The sequence below is a fragment of the Tauraco erythrolophus genome, chromosome 25 (genome assembly GCF_009769465.1).
Source record: "Tauraco erythrolophus isolate bTauEry1 chromosome 25, bTauEry1.pri, whole genome shotgun sequence".
Classification (NCBI taxonomy): domain Eukaryota; kingdom Metazoa; phylum Chordata; class Aves; order Musophagiformes; family Musophagidae; genus Tauraco; species Tauraco erythrolophus.
In genome coordinates this window covers 3,231,129-3,254,240 of record NC_141489.1, presented here as the reverse complement: position 1 = coordinate 3,254,240, position 23,112 = coordinate 3,231,129, and the positions used below count along the sequence as shown (strand labels likewise).

Genomic DNA, 23,112 nt, shown 5'->3' with positions numbered 1-23,112 from the left:
GTAAGAAGACCCCCCCCAAGACCTCCCTGCTACCCCCAGCAGCAACCCACTGTCAATGGGGCAGGGGTGCCCCATCCTTGGGTGACCTGCTGTGTCCCGAAGGTCCTGTCCCTGCCCTGGTGGGGATGAGGGGGGCTGGAAGAGGCTCACTGCCCCCCCAACATCCCTGCTTGGGACAGGAGTTTATGACTGGGGGGGTATAAGGGGTCTTTTCCTCCCTTTTCCTTTCCTGGCTGGGGGGCTCACGGAGGCCAGCTCAGCTTGCTGCGTTTATTGATTCCTTTTGCTCCAACAAGGCAGATGGGGCTGAATTAAAAACCAAAATCGCCCCAAACCAACCCAAAACCCAGGGGAGGATGGGGAGACGGGGGGAGACGCTGCTGCAAGGAGGGACAGCAGGTTCCCCAAAGGGAGGAACAGGCCACCCCCGCTGCAGCGCTTGGGTGCCGGGGGGGGGGGCCAGGGGGAGAGTGGGCACTAGAGGGCAGGCAAAGCCCGGGTGGGCGCCCGAGGGAAGAGCGATGCCCATGGGCTGAGCTGGACGGACACTCGGACACTGGGGCTGTGCCTGGACCCCCGCTCTGGCGGGGCTTTGGCCCTTACCCCCTCCCTTGCTCCCCAGCAGCCATCGCTCCCCCAGTGTCCCCCCACAGCACAGTTCATGTCCCCCGTCCATCCCCAGCTTGCCTGGGTCCCAGTCCAACATCCCCCATCCCAACAGGTCCGTGTTTCCAGCCAGGGACCAGACTGGGGGTCCGAGGCGCAGCCGGGGTGGGGTGTCAAGCTGGGGAGGGGGTTGCCCATCCCCAGCCTCCGCGGTGGGTTCGGCGAGTCCCTCGGCTGTCCCGGGCGGCGAGAAGCAGGGGGGGACGAGGTCAGTCCTCTGCCGTGACGCTGGGCCGGGCGGCCGGGCTGTGGGGCGGCGAGGGGGCCGGGGGTCTCAGCTGGGGCTGCGGGTCGGGCTGGCTTCGGTGCTGTCGCTCACCAGGCACTCGTTGGACTTGAGGCTGGCCAAGGACTTGCAGCTGGGCAAGGAGGCCAGGGAGCCGCAGAGCCCCAGCATGGAGGGCGTGGGGTCCTTCCCTGCGGGCACAGAGCGGGGCACCGGCGTCACGGCGGGGGGGGCTGCAGCCTCCGCACCCCAGCCCTGCCGCGGGGGGACGGGGAGCACCTCTCCGGGAGGGACCTGGGTGTCCTCGCACTGTTGGGATGGTGTCCCTGGAATGGGGAGGGGACTGCTGGGGGGGTCCAGACGCCTGGGTGTGTGTTGGGGGACATGCTAAACCCCGCGGGGCACCCTACGGTGGGGGGGGGGGGGGTCTTACCCAAGGGCCCCCAGGGCTCGCCATCGCGCTTGCCCTCGCCCAGGCGCTGGGAGTCAGAGCTGAGGCTGTTCTCGGCCGAGAGCTGGTCGGTGCTCACGAAGCTGTGCCTGCGGAGGGACGGCGCTGAGCACCCCCATACCGCAGCCCCCGGGCGCCAGGACAGCCCCAGCGGCCAGGGCCAGCCCTTCTCCCCATCCCTCTCCCGGGGCAGACCCCCCCGGGGCAGGATAGGGTGCTGGGCGCGGGTCAGGGCAGCTCTGCCCCTGCTGGAGGGGTTACCTCCTGTAGAGCTTGCTGTCCGAGCCGCTCTCGTTGCCGTTGAGGGTACCCAGCGAGGGCCACTGGTTCACCAGAGGCGTCACCATCTCCTTGGAGAGCTGTGCCAGCTGCGGGTTCTCGCAGGGGATCAGCCCTGTCCTGTGGCGAAGGCGGGTGCTCAGCACCTGGCACAGCCACAAGTGCTGCCGGGTGACGCAGCCCACAGGACGTTTGGGGCATCGGGGACCCACCACATCCCACGGGACATTCGGGACATTGGAGACCCTCCATGGCCCACAGGGCACATGGGGCACCTGAGCACCAGGGACCTGCCACCCATCACGTCCCGTGGGCATAGAGGACACTTGGGTACCTACTGTCACCCACAGGGCACCCAGACACAGGGAACCCACCACTCATCACACCCCACATGTACGGGGTGCTGAGCCCCACCGCTCACCCTGCCCCTCAGTGTCCATGGGGCACTGGGCACCCACCACCCACCCAGACTCCACAGGGCACCCAGGCCTCGGCAGCAGCGGCGGGTCCCCACTCACAGCTGCTCCTGCAGCTCCAGGATGACGCCCTCCAGCTCCCTCTTCTCCAGCTGGTTCTGCACCATCACCTCCTCCAGACGCAGCTTCAGCCGCTTGTTCTCCGCCTCCAGGTCCTTCAGCTGCGACTCCCGCAGCCGCACCAGCTCCTCCAGGTACCCCTGCGCAAGGCCACGTCAGCAGCGCCCCGCTGCCCCCGCCGCACCCCACGATGTCCCCAGGGCCACCCAGGGTGACAAGGAGAGGGCAGGGTCACCGCACCAGCGGGTACCACGGGCTGCGGGAGCGGGGGTGCAGTGTGGGGATGCTCCGGGCTGGAGCATCCCAGGGGGTTTGGTACCTGGATGGCCCCATCCCAGCTCCCGGTACCTTTTGGGCATAAACGATGCGAAATTTCTGCTCCATCTTGCGCCATTTGTTGTACCAACTGTCCTCGTCGGTGACCAGGGGCAGGTAGGGGTGTTCGGGGGAGCTGTCCTCGCTCGTGCTGCTCTCCATGCTGCCCCGCTCCTCTTCCTCGCTCAGATAGTCGTAGCTGGGGATACGGGGGATCAGCGGGCACGGCACCGTGTCGGGGGGCTGGCACGTGCCAGGGGAGCCCGGCTGAGCCTCGGTGGGTTGCGAGGGGGAAGACGGTGGGGTCCCCACCCCAGGGAGGGCACCCCAGCTCTTACCTCTGCGTGAACTTCAGGTAGGCGTGTAGTCGATGACCACGGGCGTTTTGCCGTCCATCACCTCGCCCTTCAGGCAGAAGCTGAGCGGTGGCAGGAGAAGGAGCAGAGGATCAGGGCAGCTCCAGGGGGAGCCAGCGGAGGTGGGGGAGGGGGCAGTCATGGCAGGGTGCCCATGTCCCGCACCCTGCCCGCCCCTACCTGAAGTCGATGGCGCTGAGCCCGATGAGCATCCCCGTGAGCACCATGGACTCCTCCCGCAGCATGATGGCCCCGTCGTCGTAAAACCGCCTGTGGGGAAAAACGTGGCTGCACGTGCACCACCAGCACCCCGGAACCCGCCGCGGTGCCCACTCTGGTGCACCCGCGCACCCTCAGCCCTCCCAGCGCGTGCGCAGCTGTGGCCACCCACCCTGCGGGCTGCTCACCTGGTGGTCCGTGTGTCCCGCAGGGCCGTGGAGATGTACTCAGACATGCGCTTCTCCATCAGTGCCACGCGGATCCAGGCCCGGCCCTGCAAGGCATCGCCCCGCAGGGCAGCCCTGAGGACAGTGGCCATCATCGGCTGCCCATCGGTGGCCACCGTCAGGTGCTCATTGGTGGCCAGCGTCAGCTGCCCCCCGCCACACTCCCACCTGCCCGCAGGGCGCTGGGCACCAGCAAGCGGGTGGTCCCTGCCTGGGAGCTGCTTTCGCCCAGATATCCCCTGCGGGGACCCACAGCTCCTGTCTTGCCCCAGTGACCCCGGGAGGTCCCATGGGGTGAGATGGGGCTGCAGGAGGGGATGGGGATGGGGATGGGGATGGGGATGGGGATGAGGATGGGGATGGGGATGGGGATGGGGATGGGGATGGGAATGGAAATGGAAATAGGATGGGGATGGGGATTGAATGGGGACAAGGGTGGGGATGGGAATGGAATGGGCTGGGGATGGGATGGGGATGGAGATGGGATGAGGATGGGGTTAGGGATAGGGATGGGTCCATGTGCCAGGGACTGGGTGTGATTGGAAACAGGGGCAGGAACAGGACTGGGGCTAGGGACAGGGATACAGACAGGGACAGGGCTGGGGCTGGCACCTGTCTGACCTTGGCCCTGGAGGTGCTGATGTTCTCCATGTTCTCGATGCTGCTGACGCAGTTGTTGGGGACCTTGCTGCAGGCCAGGCGGATGTAGTCCCAAAACCCACGCTGCCCATCTGAGCTGAACCAGCTGACGGGGCCTGTGGGGACCGAGGGGCTGCGCTCGAGGGCGGCCACGCCAGCAAACCGCGCCGGCAAACCACGCCAGCCTGGAAAGCCCCAGGCCACAGCCCAGGCGTTCCCTGGTTCCAGCACATGCACGTGCATTCCCATCCACCGTGGATCACAGGGATGGGGACAGGGACGTGCCAGGGGCTCCACAGGCACCTGTCCCCATGAGCCACCATTACCTTTAAAGCGGTGGCTGAGGATCTGCTCGAGGATGGCGGCGAAGTTAACCGAACTCCTCGGAGGAGTCGTCGATGGGATCCGCCGTGTATTTCTCCAGCAGGGTCTTCACCGAGAACCTGGGGGGAGGGACTGGCGTCACAGGTGGGAGGGGCCGGGTGCCCAGCACCCTGTGCCAGCACCCAGCGCACGTTGGGTTTTAGCAACGGAGCAAAACGCTTTTGCAGATGTTGGATTTCGAGCCCGGCAGCGGGAAGAGGGCGGCGGGCTGAGCTGAGCCATGGGCTGCGGCTCGCTGACCCCCGTGCCCCCGCGTCCCCGGGGAACCCGCCGGGGCGGCTGCTGCTCCCCCGCTGTGCAAGTGGCCAGGAAGGGCGAACAAAGGCCCCCTTCCTCCCTGGCTGTGCGCGGGCGGTGATGGCTTCCCCTTCCGCCCGGCCGCTCGTGCTCGGCAGAGTTTGATGCCGAAGACACGAAACTGGCCAAGCCCGGCAGGACAATGGGGGACGGGGCAGGTGTTTGCATGGGGGGGGGGGGATTGCCCCGTCTGTGGGTCATGGCCACACAGGGGGAGGGTGAGACTGGCATCCCCATGACGGCAGGTGGAGGGTGCCTCTCCATGGCAGTGGGGTCTGGAGGTGCCTCGTGGCACGGCGGGGAGGTCTGGAGACATCCTGGTGTCAGGATGAGGGCTCTGGAGGTGCCCTATGCCATGGCAAGGAGATCAAGGGGGTCCCCATGTTATGACAGTGGGGTCTGGAGGTGCCCCGTGACATGGCAAGGAGACCTGGGGGGCCCCATGTCATGTCAATGGGGTCTAGAGGTGCCCCGTGCCATAGTGAGGAGCTCTGAGGGTCCCTGTATCATGACAGTGGGGTCTGGAGGTGCCTCATGCCACAGTGAGGAGACCTGGAGGTCCCCATATCATGACAGTGGGGACTAGGGGTGCCCTTGTGCAATGGAGAGGAGCTCTGGGGATCCCCACGTCATGCCAGCAGGGTCTGGAGGTTCCCCATGTAATAGTGAGGTGACCTGGGGGTGCCCATATCATGACAGTGGGGTCTGGAGGTGCCCCCGTGCCATGGCGAGGAGCTCTGGGGGTCCCTGTGTCATGACAGTGGTGTCTGGAGGTGCCCTGTGGCCTGGTCAGAAGCCCTGGGGTCCCCCAGACCTCAACAGCAGGACCCGGGGGGCCCTGGCATGGTGCCCCCCAGCCTCGGTGCCCCCCATATCCCCCCCAGCAGCCCCGGGGGGGACCCTGCTCACAGCCCAGCACGAGCAGCCCCTAACCAGGGGCTGGGGGGGGCATCACCCCATCCCCACACGTGGGGGCTGGGGACAGGCAGGGACCACCAGCCCCCTCACCCCTGTCCCCCCCACTCCATCCTTCTTGTCCCTCCATCCCCACCGCCCCCGGTCCAGCCGGGCGTCGCCATGACAACCCTCATCCTTCATAGCTGCCGCCTTCATCCCTCCATCCCTGCCCAGAGCGGGGCCCTGACGTCACTTCCTCGGCCCCCCACCCGCAGGGGGGTCCTAACCCCCAGCCCCCCCCGGCCCCCCGCTGCCCCAGCCCCATTCCGCCCCCCCTCACTCTTCCCCACCGCACCACCCCTGCCCGACCCGCCTGCCCGGGCATCGCCGGCCACCGGCAGCCTCCATATTGTCGTGTGTCCCCAGCCCCCCCCCCCCGCCCCCCCCCGGAGCCCCACCGCCCGCATCCCCGCAGGCCCCTGCCCCCCCCCTTCCCCACATCCCCATCCTCCTGTTCCAAACCTGAATCCACCCCCCCCCGCCCTAAATAAAAACCAACCGAATGCAGCAACAACAAAAAATCCCCCCGGGGTGAAGACACCGCGGGGGGGGTGTATGGCAATGACCCCCCCTCCTCCTCCCCCCCACCCCCCCACCTCCCTCCAGCCCCAGCACCAGCGCTCCTCTCCCATCCCTCTCCAATTCCTCCCATTCCCTCTCCCCCAACCCTTTATTTTCACGTCCCCCCCCCCCCAAATAACCAGCCCAGCCCCCCCGCACCTGCAGACGGTGATGAGGTTTTTCCTCTCCACGGCGATGTTCTGGAAGAGGCTTTTTTTGGGGGGAGCCCCAGCGCCATGGCCGCCCGCACGCAGCCCGCTGCCATCCACGGCCCGAGCCGCCGGCGCCGCGGCCACGGGCGATGCCCCTTCTCCCGTGGGCGCCCCCCCTTCCCCCCCACCCCCCGCGCCACCGCTGCGGCCCCCCCCGCCCCCCCTCCGCACCGCGCAGGCTTTAGCTCCGCCGCGCCCCCCCCCCCGTCGCTGCCCACGGCAACGGGCCGCGCGCCGCCCCCCCCCCCCCCAAAAAAAATAATAAGGGATGGGGGGTCTGGGCCTCTCCCCGCCTTCCGCCCCCCCCCCCCTCGATCTCTCCCCTGGGGATGGAGGGGGATAAAAGGGGTGCGGGGACAGCGGTCCCCCCGGGGGGGCTCCTCCCTGCAGGGCTCAGCCCCTCGCCGTGATTCGGGGGGGGGACACACAACACACAGGCTCCGGCCGGCCCTGGGCAGTCCCCAGGGTGACTGGGGGGCCCTTCGCCCCCCCCGGGCTGGGGCGGCTGCCCCACTCCCTGCCTCGGGTCTCTGCTTTAGGGGGATGCTGAGCATCACCCGTCTCCACGGGGTGTGGGGGTGCGTGGGACACCCCCCGAGAAGGGAGGGTGGGGGGGTGCTAGCCCCCGAGGGGTTGGCTGTGTCCGGACGGGTGGGGGTGGAGGGCCGTAATGCTCCCTGCACCCCACTTTTGTGCCGTGCCTCAGTTTCCCCCCGGTGTGACAGGGAAATCAGGGAGGGAGGTGTGAGTACCATGGGCACCCACGCCCCCCCCCAGCACCCAGGTCAATCAGAGTCACCCTGAGCAGAGAGGCACCCCCCCTACCCCGGCCACAACCCCCCCGGGGTTACCCACACCCTCCTCTGCCACTGCAAGGGAGACCCAGCCCACAGCACCCACTCGAGGGCACCGCGGCGCCCTTGGGGAGGGACCCCCCAAAATGCCCAGGGCTGCTGCAGGGAGGGGAGCCCTTGGCAGCACCCAGATAACGCCGGGGGCCGTTATCGGAGCACCCAGCCCGCCGCCACCACTCCTGGCCCACGGCCCCGCGGTGGGTGCCACCGGGTCCCCAATGTGTGGGATGGGCTGGCAGCCCGCGACCCCCAGCCCCGACTGTCACCCCAGATGGGGCCGGCTGGGACGTCCCTGTGGGTGGCCCTGAGCCCTGGGGGGGCTGGTGTGTGCGTGTGTGTTTGTGCACGTGTGCGTGCACATGTGTGTCTGCACGCGTGTGCGTGTGTGCGGCGCTTGTCCCGCTCACCCATCTCCCCTTCCCTGCACCCTGGGATTTGGGGCTGGGGGCCGGGAGCCCTTTAGGGAGGTGGTCAATGTAGAGACACACGCACGTGCATGCACACACGTGCACATCCGTGTACGCGTGCGTACGCATTTGTACACGCACACACATCCGTGCAGGCTTGAGCACGCACACGTGCACGATGCAGATATGCACGCACACGTGCAGGCAGACCCATGCATGCACGCACACGTGCTTGCACACATCCGTGCACGCACGCAGGTGCACAAACACACACACACACACACATGTGCACACGCACCCCTCGCCCTGCACGGAAGCAGCCGTTCCCATCCCACCACCTCCCTGCAGAGCACCCCGGGACAGCGATCCCGGGGAGCAGACGGAAGCCCAGCCATGGCACCCGTCCTCGCCAGACCCTGCCAGCACCTCGTGCCTCCTCCCCGGGGGAACCGCCTCAGGAACCCCCTTTTTTTAAAAAAAAATTAAAAAAAAAAAAAAAAAAAAAAAAGAGGAAACCCCAACCCCCCTGAAGGAGGGGGACATCCAGAGGGTTCCCGGGGGTTCCCCACAGGGAAACCCGGAGCCCCGTAAACAAGATAGCGAGGGGCAGCGGGAGCATGGCACGGCCGAGCCCGGCCAGGGCGAGCGGCTGGGGAGGGTGATGGGGCGTGGGCAGCAGGCGGGCAGCAGGCTGGGCGCAGCCTCGACGTCGCAGATGTTGCGTCCCGATAACCTTGTTTACGGGGGGCCCTGGGGGGGCCGGGTGAGCCCGAGGAGGGGGAGATTAGGGAGGTGAGGATGACTCAGGGCATTTGGGCGCGCTCCCCTGCGCCGCACGGCTCTTTCCCCGCGGGCAGCAGCAGGCAGAGCCCAGGCGGGGGCTGGCAGTGAGGGCAGGGGCGTCGCGGAGGCACCCCAGGGGTAGGTACAGGGTCACGGGTGACAGCGGCACCTCGGGGTGTCCCTGGCTGCTGGGGAGGGGGAGTGGCGGGGCGGGGGGAGCACCCCAGGGTGCCCCTAGCATGGGGTGGGGTCCATAGGGTTGGCAGTGGGCTGTGCTGGGATGGGAGGTGCGGTGGGCCGGTGGGTACGGGGTCCGTGCTGAGCTGTGGTGGTACCCGCTGCGGGAGAGAGCCGAGCCATGTCGCATGGGTGCCATGGGATGTATGGGCTCCATACTGAGCCAAGCTGGTAGCCACCGCAGGAGGGAGCCCAGCCACGCCATGCGGATGGTGTGGGACATATGGGCTCCATACTGAGCCTCGTTGGGTACCTGCTGCAGGAAAGATCCCAGCCGTGCCATGTGGGTGGTGTGGGATGTATGGGCTCCATACTGAACCACATTGGGTACCTGCTGTAGGAGGGATCCCAGCCACGCCATGCAGATGGCATGGGACGTATGGGCTCCATACTGAGCCTTGTTGGGTACCTGCTGCAGGAGGGATCCCAGCCATGCTGCACAAATGGCGTGGGACGTATGGGCTCCATACCAAGCACCTGCTGTGGGAGGGAGGTCCTGCACTGAGTAACACTGCGTGGATGGTGTGGGAAGTATGGGCTCCACGCTGAGCGTGTGCGATGTGTGCTTTGGGAGGTATGGGCTCTATACCGAGCCGTGCTGGATACACAGTGTAGGAGGCAAGAGTCCAGCCCTGAGTCATGCCAATTGCATGGTGGGGGATGTATGGGCTCCATACTGAGCCACGTTGGGTAACTGCTGCAGGAGGGATCCCAGCCACACTGCACGGATGGTGTGGGAGGTATGGGCTCTATACGGAGCACGTTGGCTATGTAGTGTGGGAGATACGGGCTCTACACCGTGCATGTAGGGTGTATGGTTCAGGAGGTATGGACTCCATACCATGTGCAGGACGTGGAGGGTACGGGCTCTATACTGTGCATGTAGAGTGTCCCATATAGAAGCGGGTCCTGTGCTGCGCTCGCGGGGTGCCCCGCGCAGGTGCGGGCTCTGTACCGCACCCCCAGTGTAGAATGTATGGGCTCTATAGGGTGCAGGGTGGCACAGGGCTGGATGCGGCAGGTTCAGGTGCCCTGGGTGCAGGGTGCCCCGGGTGCAGGGTGCCCCGCAGCACCCCCCCAGCCCCTCACCATGGCCTCGGGGCTCCGCCTGGGGGGCAGCGGGGCGGGGGCCGACACGGGAGGCCGTTATCAGCGGGGCGCAGCCCGGTGCACCGGGCTGATGCAAGAGCCGCCGGCGGGGCTGGGGGGGCCGGGGAGCCCCGGGACCGGCCGGCCTGGGGGAGCGGGGGCCGCCGGCGCTGCGGGGCCAGGCGGGGCAGGAAGGAGGAGGCCGGGTCCGGAGCCGGCCGTGGCTCCCGTGGCCCCGCCGTGGCTCCCGTGGCCCCGCCGTGGCTCCCGTGCCCCAGCGGGGGGTCCCGCCGTCTCACCGGGGTCTCCGTCATCCCACCCCGGCTCCCGCAGCCCCCCGGCCGGGAGCGAGCTCCTGCAGCACCCCGGTGAGATCTGGGGGGGGCTCAGTGTCCCCCTCCCCCCCTCCAAAGCCCCCCACGCCCTCACCTTGCAGCCCCCCCGGGAGCCCCCCGCTGGGGTCCCTGGGCCGGGATGGCGGGAGGGCAGCCGGGGTCCCCGTCCCCCCAGCTTGGGGAGTCCCCACGGGGGGCTGGGCAGGGGGAGGTGGGGGTCCACAGGCAGGACCCCCCCCACCCGGAGGCCCTGGGCTGGAGGGCAGGTGAGGGGTCATGGGGGGTGGGGGTTATGGGGGCTGGGGGGGTCAGGACGCCGCGGACCCTCTGGGGCTGCCCCGGGGCGGGGGGGGAGGTCGGGGGGGTGGGGGGGCGGAGTGCAGGGGCAGGGCGCCCCCTGGCGGTTGTCCCCCGGGGCAGCTGCGAGGGGGGGAACGGGGGGGGCAGCCCCGAAGGGGGGAGCACAGGGGGGTGCAGAGCGGGGCTGCGGGCACAAGCCGCGTCTTCCCCTCTCCAGACACCCACCCACCGCCCAGGGGGCTGCAGAGGCTTTGGGTGCTGAGCGGGGGGGCTGTCAGCAGGGTAACACCCCCCCGCCCGCCACGGCTGAGCACCGTGCGTGGTGCTTGTGCCGTCCTGCTTCGGGATGTTCCGTGAGCCCAGCTGTGCCTCAGTTTCCCCTTTCTTGCCCCAGCGCTCTGCCAGGGGACTGAGGGGGCTTGCTGGGGGCCCTGCGGTGCTGCGGTGTGGGACCCCAGCCCCTGGGCGTGGGTCTATATGGGACCCTACCCATATGCGAGGGGTCGTGTGGGACCCAGCCCGTGTGCGTATGGGTCCATAGGGGACCTGACCCCCTGGACGAGGGTCCATAGGGGACCTGACCCCAGGTGCAGGACGTGGCAGGGTCAGCCAGCACGCGGGTGGGCTGGAGTGGGATGCCGCATCCCCGGTGGGAAGCTGCTGGGGCTCTGCCATCGCCTGACGTCGGTTCCCATCCGGGATGGTGGCAGGGCAGGGCACCGCTTCCCCAGGGACACCCGGCCCCGGGACCTCCCAGCCCGTGGGGAGCCGGTTACACGGGTGGGGGCTGCGGGAATGGCCCCAGCGTCCGGCCCCATCCTCATCCCAGGGGCCAAATCCCACGTCCCGGGGGGCACCGAGCTCTGCCCTGGCCTCTCCTAACACATTTTCTCTCCCTTTCCCCCTGCGCCCACCCCGACACCGCAGAGCACCGGGTTATGGTGCCGCCGGGCTGATTGCCGGGACGCAGTGAGAGAGCGGCGAGGGCCGAGCCCGGAGCCATGGAGGGGCCTGGCCAGGTAGGGAGTCCCGGCCCCGAGCCCTGGCTCTGCTGCTGCGCCCCGGCCAGCCCCGCTTCCTGGCACAGCCCCGGTGAGGTGCTGGGGGTGCTGGTCCCCGCTGAGCCCCCTTCTCTCTGTCCTGCAGGAGGCCTACGAGGAGAGGATGAGGAGGATCCTGGACTCCGAAGGCTACGAGGACCCTGGCATAAAGGGCTCCCACCTATCGCTGGGGGAGATGAGCAGTGAGTGGCTCCCTGGGGTACGGGGGACAGTGGGCATGCATGGGCACCGGTGTTGCGTGGGGCATGGCCTTGCATGGGCATCAGTGTCATACAGGCGCCAGCGTTGCAGAGGTGATGGCATTGCACAGGTGATGGTATTGCATGGGCGATGGTATTGCATGGGTGACGGCATTGCACGGGAACTGGCACCGGGTGGGTGCCAGTGTTGCAGGGCACCAGTGGTTCAAGGGCGCATGTTGCACAGGCACCAGCATCTTGTGGGCACCAGCTATGCATGGGTACCAGCATGGCACAGGCACGTTGCATGTGTGCCGGCATTGTAGAGGTGCCAGCATTGCATGGGCATTGGTGTCGCATGGGCACCAGCGTTGCATGAGCACCCATGTTCCATCAGCACCACGTTGCATGGGTGCCAGCATGGCACAGGTGTGTTGCACGGGCACCAGTGTTGCATGGATGCTGGCATTGCATGGGCACCGGCGTTGCATGGGTGCCAGAGTTGCATGGGCACTGGTGTTGCATGGGCACCAGCGTTGCATGGGTGCTAGTGTTGCGCGCGTATACCAGCGTTGCACGGGCATCGGGGCTCGCTCGGAGCCTGGGGCAGCCAGGTGGGGCCATGCAGCCCTTGGGATTGCATCGCCCAAAGGCAGCGACACCCTTTGCCAAAGCCCCAGAGCCGGTGAGGTGCCACCTCCTGTGTGAGGGCTGTGGGTGCCCGAGACGGGGCCGAGCTCGGGGACGCTCATGGTCCTTGAGGCCACGACTGAAAGCCCCCAGGAAGGGAGGCAAGTTTGGGGGGGGTCAGTGTGCCCCAGAGCACCCCCTTGCCCGAAGCTCGGTGGATTTGGAGCTGCCACCCCAAAGGGGTGCTTGGCATCCAGCCCCGCGGGTCCCGGTTCGGGGTGACGTGGGTCAGGGGGTAACGCTGCCACCTGTTCTGTGCAGGGGCTGGCGCTGGCACCGGGTCCCCCTTGCACGCGTTGAGGGCCAGAGCCGAGGAGCTGACGCCCCTGCGGTGAGTCCCCCCCGAATGGGAGAGGGGGCCGGATGCCACCCCTCCTGCCTGGCTGGCATCGGCAAGGGGAGGCTGCTGCCACCCATGGGTGCCCGGCACTGACCCCTCGTCCTGGCGGTCTGTGTTTTGCAGCCAGTATTTGCCCGGCCGCCGGGGATGCTATGACCTGGACGGGACGAGGCGCATGGCCGGGTCCCCCCCGGCACCGGCGAGCCGCCGTGGTGGAGGGCAGCGTGAGTGACTGCGGGGGCACCGGGGGACGAAGCCCAGTCCTGGCGTGTCCCCCCACCCTTACCTCAGCCCTCTGTCGCGCCGCCCGCCCCGGCTTTGCCACCCACGGCCCCGTGCTCCGCGGGTTGACCGTCACCCAGGCGTCAGGGCACGCCGCGGGGTGACCGCTGCCACTTGCCCGTAATCGCCCGCTGATTGAGGATAAATAAAGTCTTTGTTTGGGGTGAGGACAAGAACCACTTGGGGCCGAACGCTGGCTGGCGCCGGGCGGCTCGGTGGTGGCGGCGACGGGCCAGGACGAGGACAGACTCGTGCCCACGTGCCACGGCCAACGCCGTCGGGGACACCGGGGCGGGGGGACACGCACCCCTTCACCGCTCCCTTGGGCACAGCATCCGTCAGCCGGCAGAGCGGGATGCGGCTCTTGCGGCATCACCCCGCTGGGCGACCTGGCTGGGGGCAGCGAGGGGGGGACCGCGGGGGTCCTCGGTGGGGGCGGAGGGGGCCGGGTGAGTCTGTCCCCGCGTCGGGGCGGCCGCGGGCGGGCGGGAACTGCGCTGGTGTTTACTGTCAGCAAAGGCAAAGTGCTGCCGGATTTATGGTGCACACAGGGCGGCTGCGGGGCGTGGGGCTCGGCCCCCACTTTATAGGGCTGGAGCCTGCGGGGCCATGGGGAGCGCAGGGGGGGTCGCAGGTAGGTGGGGGACGGGGACGCCTCGAGCTCCTGGGGTCTGGCTGGCCAGGGACATGCTGTCCCAGTCCCCGTCCCGGTCCGAGGGGCAGCGTGCGGTGCTGGGGTCAGAGCGTGGCCACGAGCCCTGTCCTCGTGCCAGCCCCGGTGATGTCCCCAGACTGACACCCTGCAGCGGGAGCGCAGGCTGCAGGGGTGCGAGGGGCCGGAGCGGGGCAGCGGCAGGGTGGGGGTTGATGGAGGGACGCGTCCTGCCAACCCCAGCTGGGATGGGGCGATGGGTGGGGGACATGTCCAGCGAGTTCCAGCCAGGTCTGGGGTGATGGGGATGGAGCAGGGGACACATCCAGGCAGCCCCAACTGGGATTGGGGTGGGGGTGATGGGAGGTGATGCCTTCAACCCACCCCAGGGCGGTGCGGGCAGGGACCAGCTAACGTGGCAGTGGCTCTGCTCGCAGCTCCGTCGGTGACCGATGTGGACCTGGAGACGGCAGGGAGCAGGAGGCTGGTGTCCCAACGGGACATCCATGAGGTGGGTGCTGCCCCGGGGATCCCCGTTCCCTCCCCATTTCCAGGGGTGCGTGGGGACTGTGGCCACCCGGGGACCAGCCCAGCACCAGCCCCCAGGGACACCGGGGCACAGGGGGATGCTGGCACGGGCAGCAGCAGCTCTGGGGCTCCTGGGGGTCCCCGGTGTGGCTGGGGGGACCCTGACACCCCCCTGCCTCTGGCTGCAGGGCTACGTGGAGCTGCACGAGCTGGTCGTGGACAGCACGAAGGAGCAGTTCTGGATGGAGGCCGGCCACTGGTTCGAGCTGGAGGAGGACTTCACGGAAGCCGGGCACTGGGGCCAGCCCCATCTCTCCTTCCTGACCTACCGCAGCCTCCTGGACATCCGACAGGCTTTGGCCAAAGGTGGGGACCCCAGCTGGGACTGGGACGGTGGCAGGGACCCGGCGCTGGCCGGCCAGTGACGGTGCTGTCCCCGCAGGCGCCGTGCTCCTCGACGTGGAGGCCACCTCGCTGCCTGCCATCGCCCATGTCCTCATCGACCAGATGATCTTCGAGAAGCAGATCAAGCCACAGGACCGGGATGCCATCCTGAGGATGCTGCTGCTGCAGCACAAGTACGGCTGGGGCTGATGACCCCAATGTGTGTGGGGGGGGGGACACACCCCAGTGTCCGGGCTGGATCTGGCCCAGCAAGTCCCGCTGGAGCCTGGCACGGGGTGGAAAAGCCCCTCTGTGTCTTGGCTTTGCCTCCCAGCCCAGTTTGGGGGTCCCCACGCACCCCTGGGGGTGTCTGATAGGGGGTTTGGGGGGGGTCGGTGGCTCTGGCCCAGCTGACGCCGCCCCCCCTGCTGCTCTAGACACCCCAGCGAGGCCGAGTCGGTCGGGACGCTGCTGCCAGCGAAGCTGCAACGCTCGGGCAAGGACCGGGCAGAGACGGAGCAGCCGCTGCTGCGGGAGCAGCAGCCCCTGGAGATGCGCAGGCTGGCCGGGGCCGAGCAGGCGAGCGGGACCAGGGGGGTGGCAGGGGCAGGGGCCAAGGGGGTGCATCCCCGGGGAGTGCTCGCACCCACGGACACACACGCGTGCGGCTGTCCACGCACACTCATGTACACGCACAAGTGCACGGGCACAAACCACCCCCTCCCCAAACTGCCATGCACACCGCTTTCACTTGCCCTCACGTGCACACGTGCACTTGCACACACACGCGTGCACTTGCACACACACACGTGCACGCACGTGCACAGTTGTGCAGGCACATGCATTCGCATGCACGCACCTGCCTTCATGCATGCAGATGCAGGCACACACATGGGTGCACATGTGTGCACATACACGTGCACACGGGAGACGTTGCCGTGGGATGGTGCAGAGGTGGTGGCGAGGGAGCCAGGCTTGCAGGGGACGGAGAGGGACACGCAGGGGACAGAGGGGGACATGCAGGAGATGGCAGGGGACATGCAGAGGATGGAGAGGGACACGCAGGGGATGGTGGGGGACACACAGGGGATGGTGGGGAGATGCAGAGGATGGAGAGGGACATGCAGGGGATGGGGGGGACATGCAGGGGATGGGGGGGGACATGCAGGGGACAGCCACTGAGGAGGGCTGGCTGATTCCTGCCATTCATCCTCCTCCAGCAGAGCCTGAGCGGGGCCGCTAAGCCGCAGCTCCCTGAGAAGGTCCCCGAGGATGCCGAGGCCACGCTGGTCCTTGCGGGTGAGTGGTCAGCGGGGCGGTGGGTGCAGGGTCAGGGTGGCGGGTGCAGGGCTGGGGTGCGTGGGGGGAGCTTTGGCACCTGCCTGTCGCTGCCTGCTTGCTCACCGCTGCGTTTCTCGTGCCTTTTTTGACTCTCCTCATCCTCAGCCCTCGCCGCCGCCTGCTGCTGCTCAGCGCTGCTCTCCAGACCCCGTGGCCCCATGGTCCTTGTCCTCACCCCCCATTCCTCTGCTCCCTCATGCTCTGTGGCCCCGCACCCTGACACCCCTGTGCTCCCGTGCCCACCTGTGTCCCAACGTCCCTGTGTCCGTGTGTCCCTGTGCCTCTGTGTCCTCGTGTCTTTGTGTGCCCCTGTCCCATTCCCTTTGTCCCCCCACCTCCCTGTGCCGCTGTGTCATCTCATCTCCAAATAACTCTGTCCCTGTGCCCCTGTGTCCCCTTGTCTCCATATCCCATGTTCCCATGTCCCTATGTCCCCGTGTGCCCCCGTGACTCCCATCCCGTCCCGTCGCATCCCATCCCGTCCTCCCCCCAGGCTGTGCAGCCTTCCTGGAGCAGACGACAGTGGCCTTCGTGCGCCTGAAGAACGCAGCGACACTGGACTTCGTCCTCGACGTGTCCCGGCCCGTCCGCTTCCTCTTCGTGGTCCTGGGCCCTGACAGCCCCCACATCAGCTACCACGAGATCGGTCGTGCCGTCGCCACCATGATGTCTGACAGGGTACGGCTCGCCCGCCGCTGCCATCCCCACCGCCACTGGCACTGCTGGACGGGGTACCAGCCCCCCTGAAGTCCCCAGCCCTGGCGATGCACCTCTAACAGGGCTCGTGTCCACATGTCCCTGTGCCACTGCGTCCCCTCGTCCCCACACACTGTGTCCTCGTCCCTCTGGGTTCCCGTGTGCCCGTGCACCCCTGTCCCCATCCACCCCTGTCCCTACATCCGTATGCATCCTTGTCCCCACGCCTCTATGTCCCCCACATCCCCACGTCCCTGTGTTCCCCACATCCCCACACGCCTGTGTCCCCACGTCCCCACACTCCTGTGTCCACACGTCCCCATGCTGCAGTGGTCCCATGCCCTCCCTCGTCCTCCCATCCCCACGCCACCCCATCCTTGCGGGGATGCTCCCGGGCCAGGCGGGTGCCCAGCAGCACCCAAGGGTGCTGGAGACAGCCTGAGCACCTGTCCCTGTGTGACCCCGCAGATCTTTCGCCGGGACGCCTACCTGGCTGAGGGCCGCCCGGACCTGCTGCGGGGGGTGGAGGCTTTCCTGGAGGCCAGCATCGTCCTGCCGCCCACCACCACCCCGAGCGAGCAGCAGCTCCGTGCCCTGCTGCCGCTGCAGCGCGAGCTGCTCCGCCGCCGCTACCAGCCCCCCGAGAAGGAGCCGGGCGAGGGGTTCCTGAAAGACCTGAGTACGGCACGGACCACCCCGGCTCCCCCCGGGTACCCCCTCCCTGTGGCTGGTGGGACCCCCCTCTTGCACGCAGGGTCCCCCCATGGCCACCTCCTTGTGTTCCCAGAGCTGGACACGCCGGCAGCGGAGGACGACGACCCCCTGAGCCGGACGAAGCGACCCTTCGGGGGGCTGGTGCGGGACATCCGCCGCCGGTACCCCAAATATCTCAGCGACATCAAGGACGCCCTCAACCCCCAGTGCCTGGCTGCCGTCATCTTCATCTACTTTGCAGCGCTGTCGCCTGCTGTCACCTTTGGAGGCTTGCTGGGTAAGGGGGGGGACAGGCTGGGGACACGCCAGGGGACGGGGACATCCCCTACCCAGGCGCGGGGCTGGGGGCTGTGGGAGCGCAGTGCCACCGTCTGCAGCACTGTCCCCTGGAGATGCTCCTAGGGGGGTTATTGCACCCCCTAATCCCAGTGCTGAGGAGTGTGGGATGGGGGGGACATGGCACTGTTCCCCTCCGGCACCCACCGGCTTTGTCCTGTGTCCCCCCAGGTGAGAAGACGAAGGGCATGATGGGGGTGTCTGAGCTGCTCGTTTCCACCTGCGTGCAGTGCGTCATCTTCAGCATCCTCAGCGCGCAGCCCCTGCTCGTCATCGGCTTCTCGGGACCTCTCCTCGTCTTTGAAGAAGCCTTCTACTCGGTGGGTGCCACTCTGGGTGCCCCCCACCCACCACTGCTGGTCTTGAAAGGGGGCTCGCAGCATCCCCACCAGCCTTGGCAGAGGCACAGGGTGCTGCCACAAGGGGACATCACATGGGTGATGGCACATGAGGGATGGCACTTGGGTGATGCCATGGGGGTGATGCCACATGAGGGATGGCATGTGGGTGATGCCATGGGGGTGATGCCACATGGGTGATATCACGCAGGTAGAGCCATCCAGGTGATGGCACAGGGGGTGACGCGAGGTACACGACACTGGGGGAGTGATGCCAAAGAGCTGACACCACGTGGGTGACACCACGCAGGCGCTGCCAGGCGGGTGATCCCACAAGGTTCCTGCCACACTGGGGTACCACTGTCCCCATCCCAGCCCCTGGGCAGGACGTGCAAGGCCACCGAGGAAACCCGGGGTCCAGCCCAGCTGGGTGCCCGTGTCGGGGGCTCCGGGAAGGCTGATGGGGCTGTGCCCTCTGGCTCCCCAGTTCTGCAGTGACTATGGCATGGAGTACATCGTGGGCCGGGTCTGGGTCGGCTTCTGGCTCATCCTGATAGTGCTGGTGGTGGTGGCATGCGAGGCCAGCTTCGTGGTGCGCTACCTGTCCCGCTACACCCAGGAGATCTTCTCCTTCCTCATCTCCCTCATCTTCATCTACGAGACCTTCGCCAAGCTTGCCACGGTGAGAGACATGGGGGTCCGGGGCAGGGGGCTGCAGATTGCGGTCATCACCCGGTGGGAAGCGGATGCGGGATGCCCGTTTCCCAGTGTTCTGTCCCATTCCCGGGGGTTTCCCGCCTCGTGCTTCTCTCCGCCGGGGAATTTTGGGGCGGGGAGGTGAAGCCTGGGCAGATGTCCCACCTGGGCTGCAGCAAACATGGTCCTTGCCCAGGAAGTGCCCAGAGAGCCCCGATTTCTTCCCCCCTCCCCTGGCTCAGACCCACCCTGGGTGGCTGGTGGCAATGGGACGGTGTCATCCCATGTCCCTGGGTGCCCGCAGGGTCATCTCAGGTGCCGGAGATGTGACAAGTGGGACATGTCACACCCTGGACCCCTGTCACACTGAAGTGCCCCCGTGCCCCCCTCTACAAGCCCAGCACGGCCCCAGACATGCTGGGTGACACGTGGTCCACAATAGGGTCACGCTTGCCCATACCCACTGTACCAGCTGGCTGCTGCTCCAGCCCCGTTTCCGAAGGAGCGTGGAGAAAACCGAGCCTAAAAATAACCCCCTGCTCACCGTGTGCCCAGCTCCCAGCCTCGCCGGCCACCCTGGCATGCACCCTGCACCCATGCGCCTGCCAGGATGGTGCCACGGGGCTCCTGGCACAGCAGGAGGGATGCAGGGGGATCCCCCATCCCCACGTGCTAGTGGGGATCCCGTCCTCCCTCACCCTCTCCCCTTCCCTCTCCCAGATCTTCAAGCATCACCCGCTGAAGCGGCATTACGCAGTGTTGCCCGTGGCCAGTCCTGATGTGCCGCAGCCCAACACGGCACTTCTGTCCCTCGTCCTCATGGCTGGCACCTTCTTCCTGGCCATCTTCCTCCGCAAGTTCAAGAACAGCGCTTTCCTGCCTGGCAAGGTGAGGATGAGGGGGTCACAGTGGCATGTCTGTCCGTCTGTCCCCCCCCACTGGAGCCGGGGGCAGCGCTGGGGGCAAAACAGGAGCTCGGTGGGCACAGCTTCCCAAAAAGGGGCTGGTTGAGACCCTGCAAACTCGTTGCATGCTCCTGCAGAGGTCTTTGCTAGAGCTCGTCGCTGGCAGGGACACTGTGGGGGTGTCCCCCTCGGGCGGGGGGGGGGACACACAGATGGGTTTAACGTGGTGACGGTGTCCCCACAGGCCCGACGCTTGATTGGGGACTTCGGAGTGCCCATTTCCATCTTCATCATGGCACTGGCCGACTTCTTCATCGAGGACACGTACACGCAGGTCCGGGAGCAGTGGGAGGGCAGGGCTGGGTTGGGGGGGCACACAGGTGTCCCCAGCAAGGGGACGTGGAGCCGAGTGCTCGTCGCTGTGTCCTGTCCCCGTCCCCTCACTCCCCCCATCTCTGCTCCCATCTAGAAACTGAACGTCCCCAGAGGGCTGGAGGTCACCAACTCATCCGCCCGGGGCTGGTTTATCAACCCCATGGGGCTCACCACCGCCTTCCCCATCTGGATGATGTTCGGCGCCGTGGTGCCCGCCATCCTGGTCTTCATCCTCATCTTCCTCGAGACACAGATCACCACGTGAGGACTGGGGGGATACGGGGAAGGAAGGGAGGGCTACGGGGTGCCTGGAAGGGGACATCCCACCACCGACTCTTCCCCCTCTGTCCCCTCCAGACTCATTGTCAGCAAGCCCGAGAGGAAGCTGGTGAAGGGTTCTGGCTTCCACCTGGACCTCCTGCTGATTGTGGCCATGGGGGGGCTGGCTGCCCTCTTCGGCATGCCCTGGCTCACCGCCACCACCGTCCGCACCATCACCCACGCCAACGCCCTCACCGTCATGAGCAAGTCCTCCTCTGCCGGCGAGAAGTCCCAAATCCTGGAGGTCAAGGAACAACGCATCAGCGGCTTGTTGGTGGCCGTGCTCATTGGTGAGCTGAGGAGGTGCCCCCCCCACCCCGGGCAGCGAGGGCTGGGCACCCCCAACAACCCTTCCTGACCTCTCGTTCTCCACCGCAGGTGTCTCCATCCTCATGGAGCCCATCCTGAAGTACGTCCCGCTGGCCGTGCTCTTCGGCATCTTCCTCTACATGGGTGTCACCTCCCTCTTCGGCATCCAGCTATTCGACCGTGTCCTGCTCTTGCTGATGCCACCCAAGTACCACCCCAATGAGCCCTACGTCACCCGGGTGAGCAAGCCCTGTGTCACCTAGCTGGGTGGATGTGGGTTTGGGGGTGTCATGGGCTGTGACACTCCACAGCGCTGCCTGCAATCACTTGGGGCTCCCCAAAGAGCCTCCTCCTTCGGTGCTGACCTTCGCTGGGCTCTTTGGGTCACTGATCTTGCACCGCACCACCACCCTGCACCCTGGGAAGGGGTGCGGGGTGCTGGACCCACCACCCTGACCCCTCTGGGCTCCTCGTCCCGCAGGTGAAGACTTGGCGGATGCACCTCTTCACCTTCACCCAGATCATTGTCCTCGTGCTGCTGTGGGTGGTGAAGTCCACCCCAGCCTCGCTGGCGCTGCCCTTCATCCTCATCCTCACCGTGCCCTTGCGGCGCGTCCTGCTGCCCAAGATCTTCCGGGACATCGAGCTCAAATGTGTACGTAGCCCCAGCACAGGCTGGGAGCCACTGTGGTGCGGTCCCCGTCCCTGTGTCCATCATCATCCCCATCCTCGCCCTCATCCCCATCTGTGTCCCCACCCCTGTCTCCATCCTCCTCCCCATCCCTGCCCTTATTCCCATACCCATCCCAGCCTCCATTTCTGCCCCCATTCCCACTCTGTCTCTGTCCCCATCCTATCCCTGTCCCCATCCCCATCCCTGCCCTTATTCCCATACCCATCCCAGCCTCCATTTCTGCCCCCATTCCCACCCTGTCCCCGTCTCCATCCTATCCCTGTCCCCATCCCCATTCCTGCCCTTATTCCCATACCCATTCCAGCTTCCATCCCTGTCTCCATACCCATCAGTATCCCTGCCCTCAATCCCGTCCCCATTCTTGACCCATTCCCTCCCCATCCCCATCCCTGTCCCCTCCCTGTCCCTGTCCCCATCCTCATCTCCATCCCTGGTCCCATCCCCATCCCTGTCCCCATCCCCATCCCCATCCCCATCCCCATCCCCATCCCCATCCCTGTCCCACCTAACTCCCTCCCCTGTCCCTGCAGCTGGACGCCGACGATGTCGTGGTGACCTTTGAAGAGACGGAGGGTGTGGATGTGTACGACGAGGTGCAGATGCCCAGCTAAGGGCTCGCTGCCACCCACCCCCCCGGGACGGTCCCGTGCCCCCCCAGCCCCCCACCCACTTGCTTGTAACTCCACTGCTACCGTCCCGGGGTGCTGGGTGACGGGGGGGGACGACCTGAGGACACAGCCCCAGATCCCCAGCCCCACCTGCGCACCCTGTCCATGGAGCTTTTTAATTTTTTTCCCCTTTTTTTTTCGAAATATTTGGGATGGTGTGATCTCACCCACACTTTGCTGCCCACTGGGGAAGTGGCTGCCCGGGCTGGGGGTGGGGGGGTCCCATGGGCAAGGTGGGATGGCCTGGGCTGGGGGTGGGGGGGTCCCCATGGGCAAGGTGGGATGGCCCGTGCCCCGTGTCACCGTCCCGTCCCTGAGGCCACCCCGGGAGCCGGATCGGGCACCAAGCACGGCAAGGAGCCGGAGGAAGATGCCCGAGCCCGGAGGGAGGAGGAAGGCAGGGACGGGGCGATGCGGCCGGGATGGAGATGCAGCAGGATGGGGAACCCCTATTCCCCGCCATCCCTTGGGGACCCCCTCACCCCCTGGGGACCCCCCACCCAGCCCCTCTTCCCCAGACGAACTTTCCGTGCTAACGAGCACTCGCGGCCGCTCACCAGCATCTCCCGGGGTTGGGATGTAAATAGTCCAGCGAGGGGGATTTATATATTTGCAATAATCACGCTCCAAACACCCCCCCAAAAAATTTACACCGACGCTTCCGCAGGGAGGATTCACGCACAATCGGAAAAAAAAAAAAAGACCCAAAAAAGCACCTTAAAATGAGAAAAATGAGGGAAAAAAAAAAAAAAAAGCAGCTGCAGGGAGTGATCTGTATATTTGATGCTCGCGATCGGGGGGGGTTGTAATTTATTTCTAAAGCTGATTGTGCTCCCGCCGCGGCGGGGGCCGTGTGCGCGTGTGTGTGTGTATATACTAGAGAGAAACTATATAAAAATTTACAATTTTCTAGAAAAGCTTATTTTAAAGGATCCTGGTCAGGGCCTAAACTCTACGGACCAGTCCGGCAGCATCGTTTAACTGATGAATTAGTCTTAGTATAATTCCTTTTTATTTTGTTTTTTATAGCATTTCAGTTAAACCCGTGTAGTTTTTCCTCGATTTTTCCCTTGCTGGCCACGTTTTGCCCCCGGTGGAGGGGGGGCAGCCGTGCCTGGGGCTGTGCTGCCCCGTGTTTGGGTTGGTTTAGTTTTATTAATTACGTGTCCAAAATAAATAACGTTGTGAGCTTTGGCTTTTTTTTTTTTTTTTTTAAATTTCCCTTCCCCATCCACCTCTGTATCAGGCTTTAATAAAGAAATTATTCAAATCA

General features: G+C 66.3%; 2 protein-coding genes across 2 annotated transcripts; one reads left to right on the top strand and one right to left on the bottom strand.

Annotated features, from left to right (window-relative positions):
• Positions 1-930: 930 nt before the first annotated feature.
• Positions 931-6,382, bottom strand: RUNDC3A (RUN domain containing 3A). Its single transcript, XM_086626670.1, is given in 14 exon segments — positions 931-1,083; positions 1,326-1,432; positions 1,605-1,742; positions 2,141-2,298; positions 2,507-2,672; positions 2,812-2,833; positions 2,836-2,891; positions 3,010-3,099; positions 3,237-3,322; positions 3,897-4,030; positions 4,241-4,289; positions 4,291-4,357; positions 6,273-6,315; positions 6,318-6,382. Coding segments are annotated over 14 exon segments (1,320 nt in total). The 5' UTR covers positions 6,379-6,382; the 3' UTR covers positions 931-940.
• A 2,014-nt stretch (positions 6,383-8,396) lies between these two features.
• SLC4A1 (solute carrier family 4 member 1 (Diego blood group)) lies at positions 8,397-23,112 on the top strand. The gene is made up of 22 exons (XM_086626669.1): positions 8,397-8,507; positions 11,258-11,349; positions 11,477-11,573; positions 12,522-12,591; positions 12,724-12,824; positions 13,972-14,045; positions 14,251-14,428; positions 14,505-14,640; positions 14,884-15,025; positions 15,670-15,745; positions 16,281-16,465; positions 16,952-17,162; positions 17,271-17,474; positions 17,705-17,853; positions 18,359-18,553; positions 19,288-19,455; positions 19,717-19,806; positions 19,942-20,108; positions 20,205-20,458; positions 20,547-20,716; positions 20,959-21,132; positions 21,702-23,112. Exons 2-22 carry the CDS (start codon positions 11,332-11,334, stop codon positions 21,780-21,782), a joined length of 2,940 nt encoding a protein of 979 aa, XP_086482795.1. The 5' UTR covers positions 8,397-8,507; positions 11,258-11,331; the 3' UTR covers positions 21,783-23,112.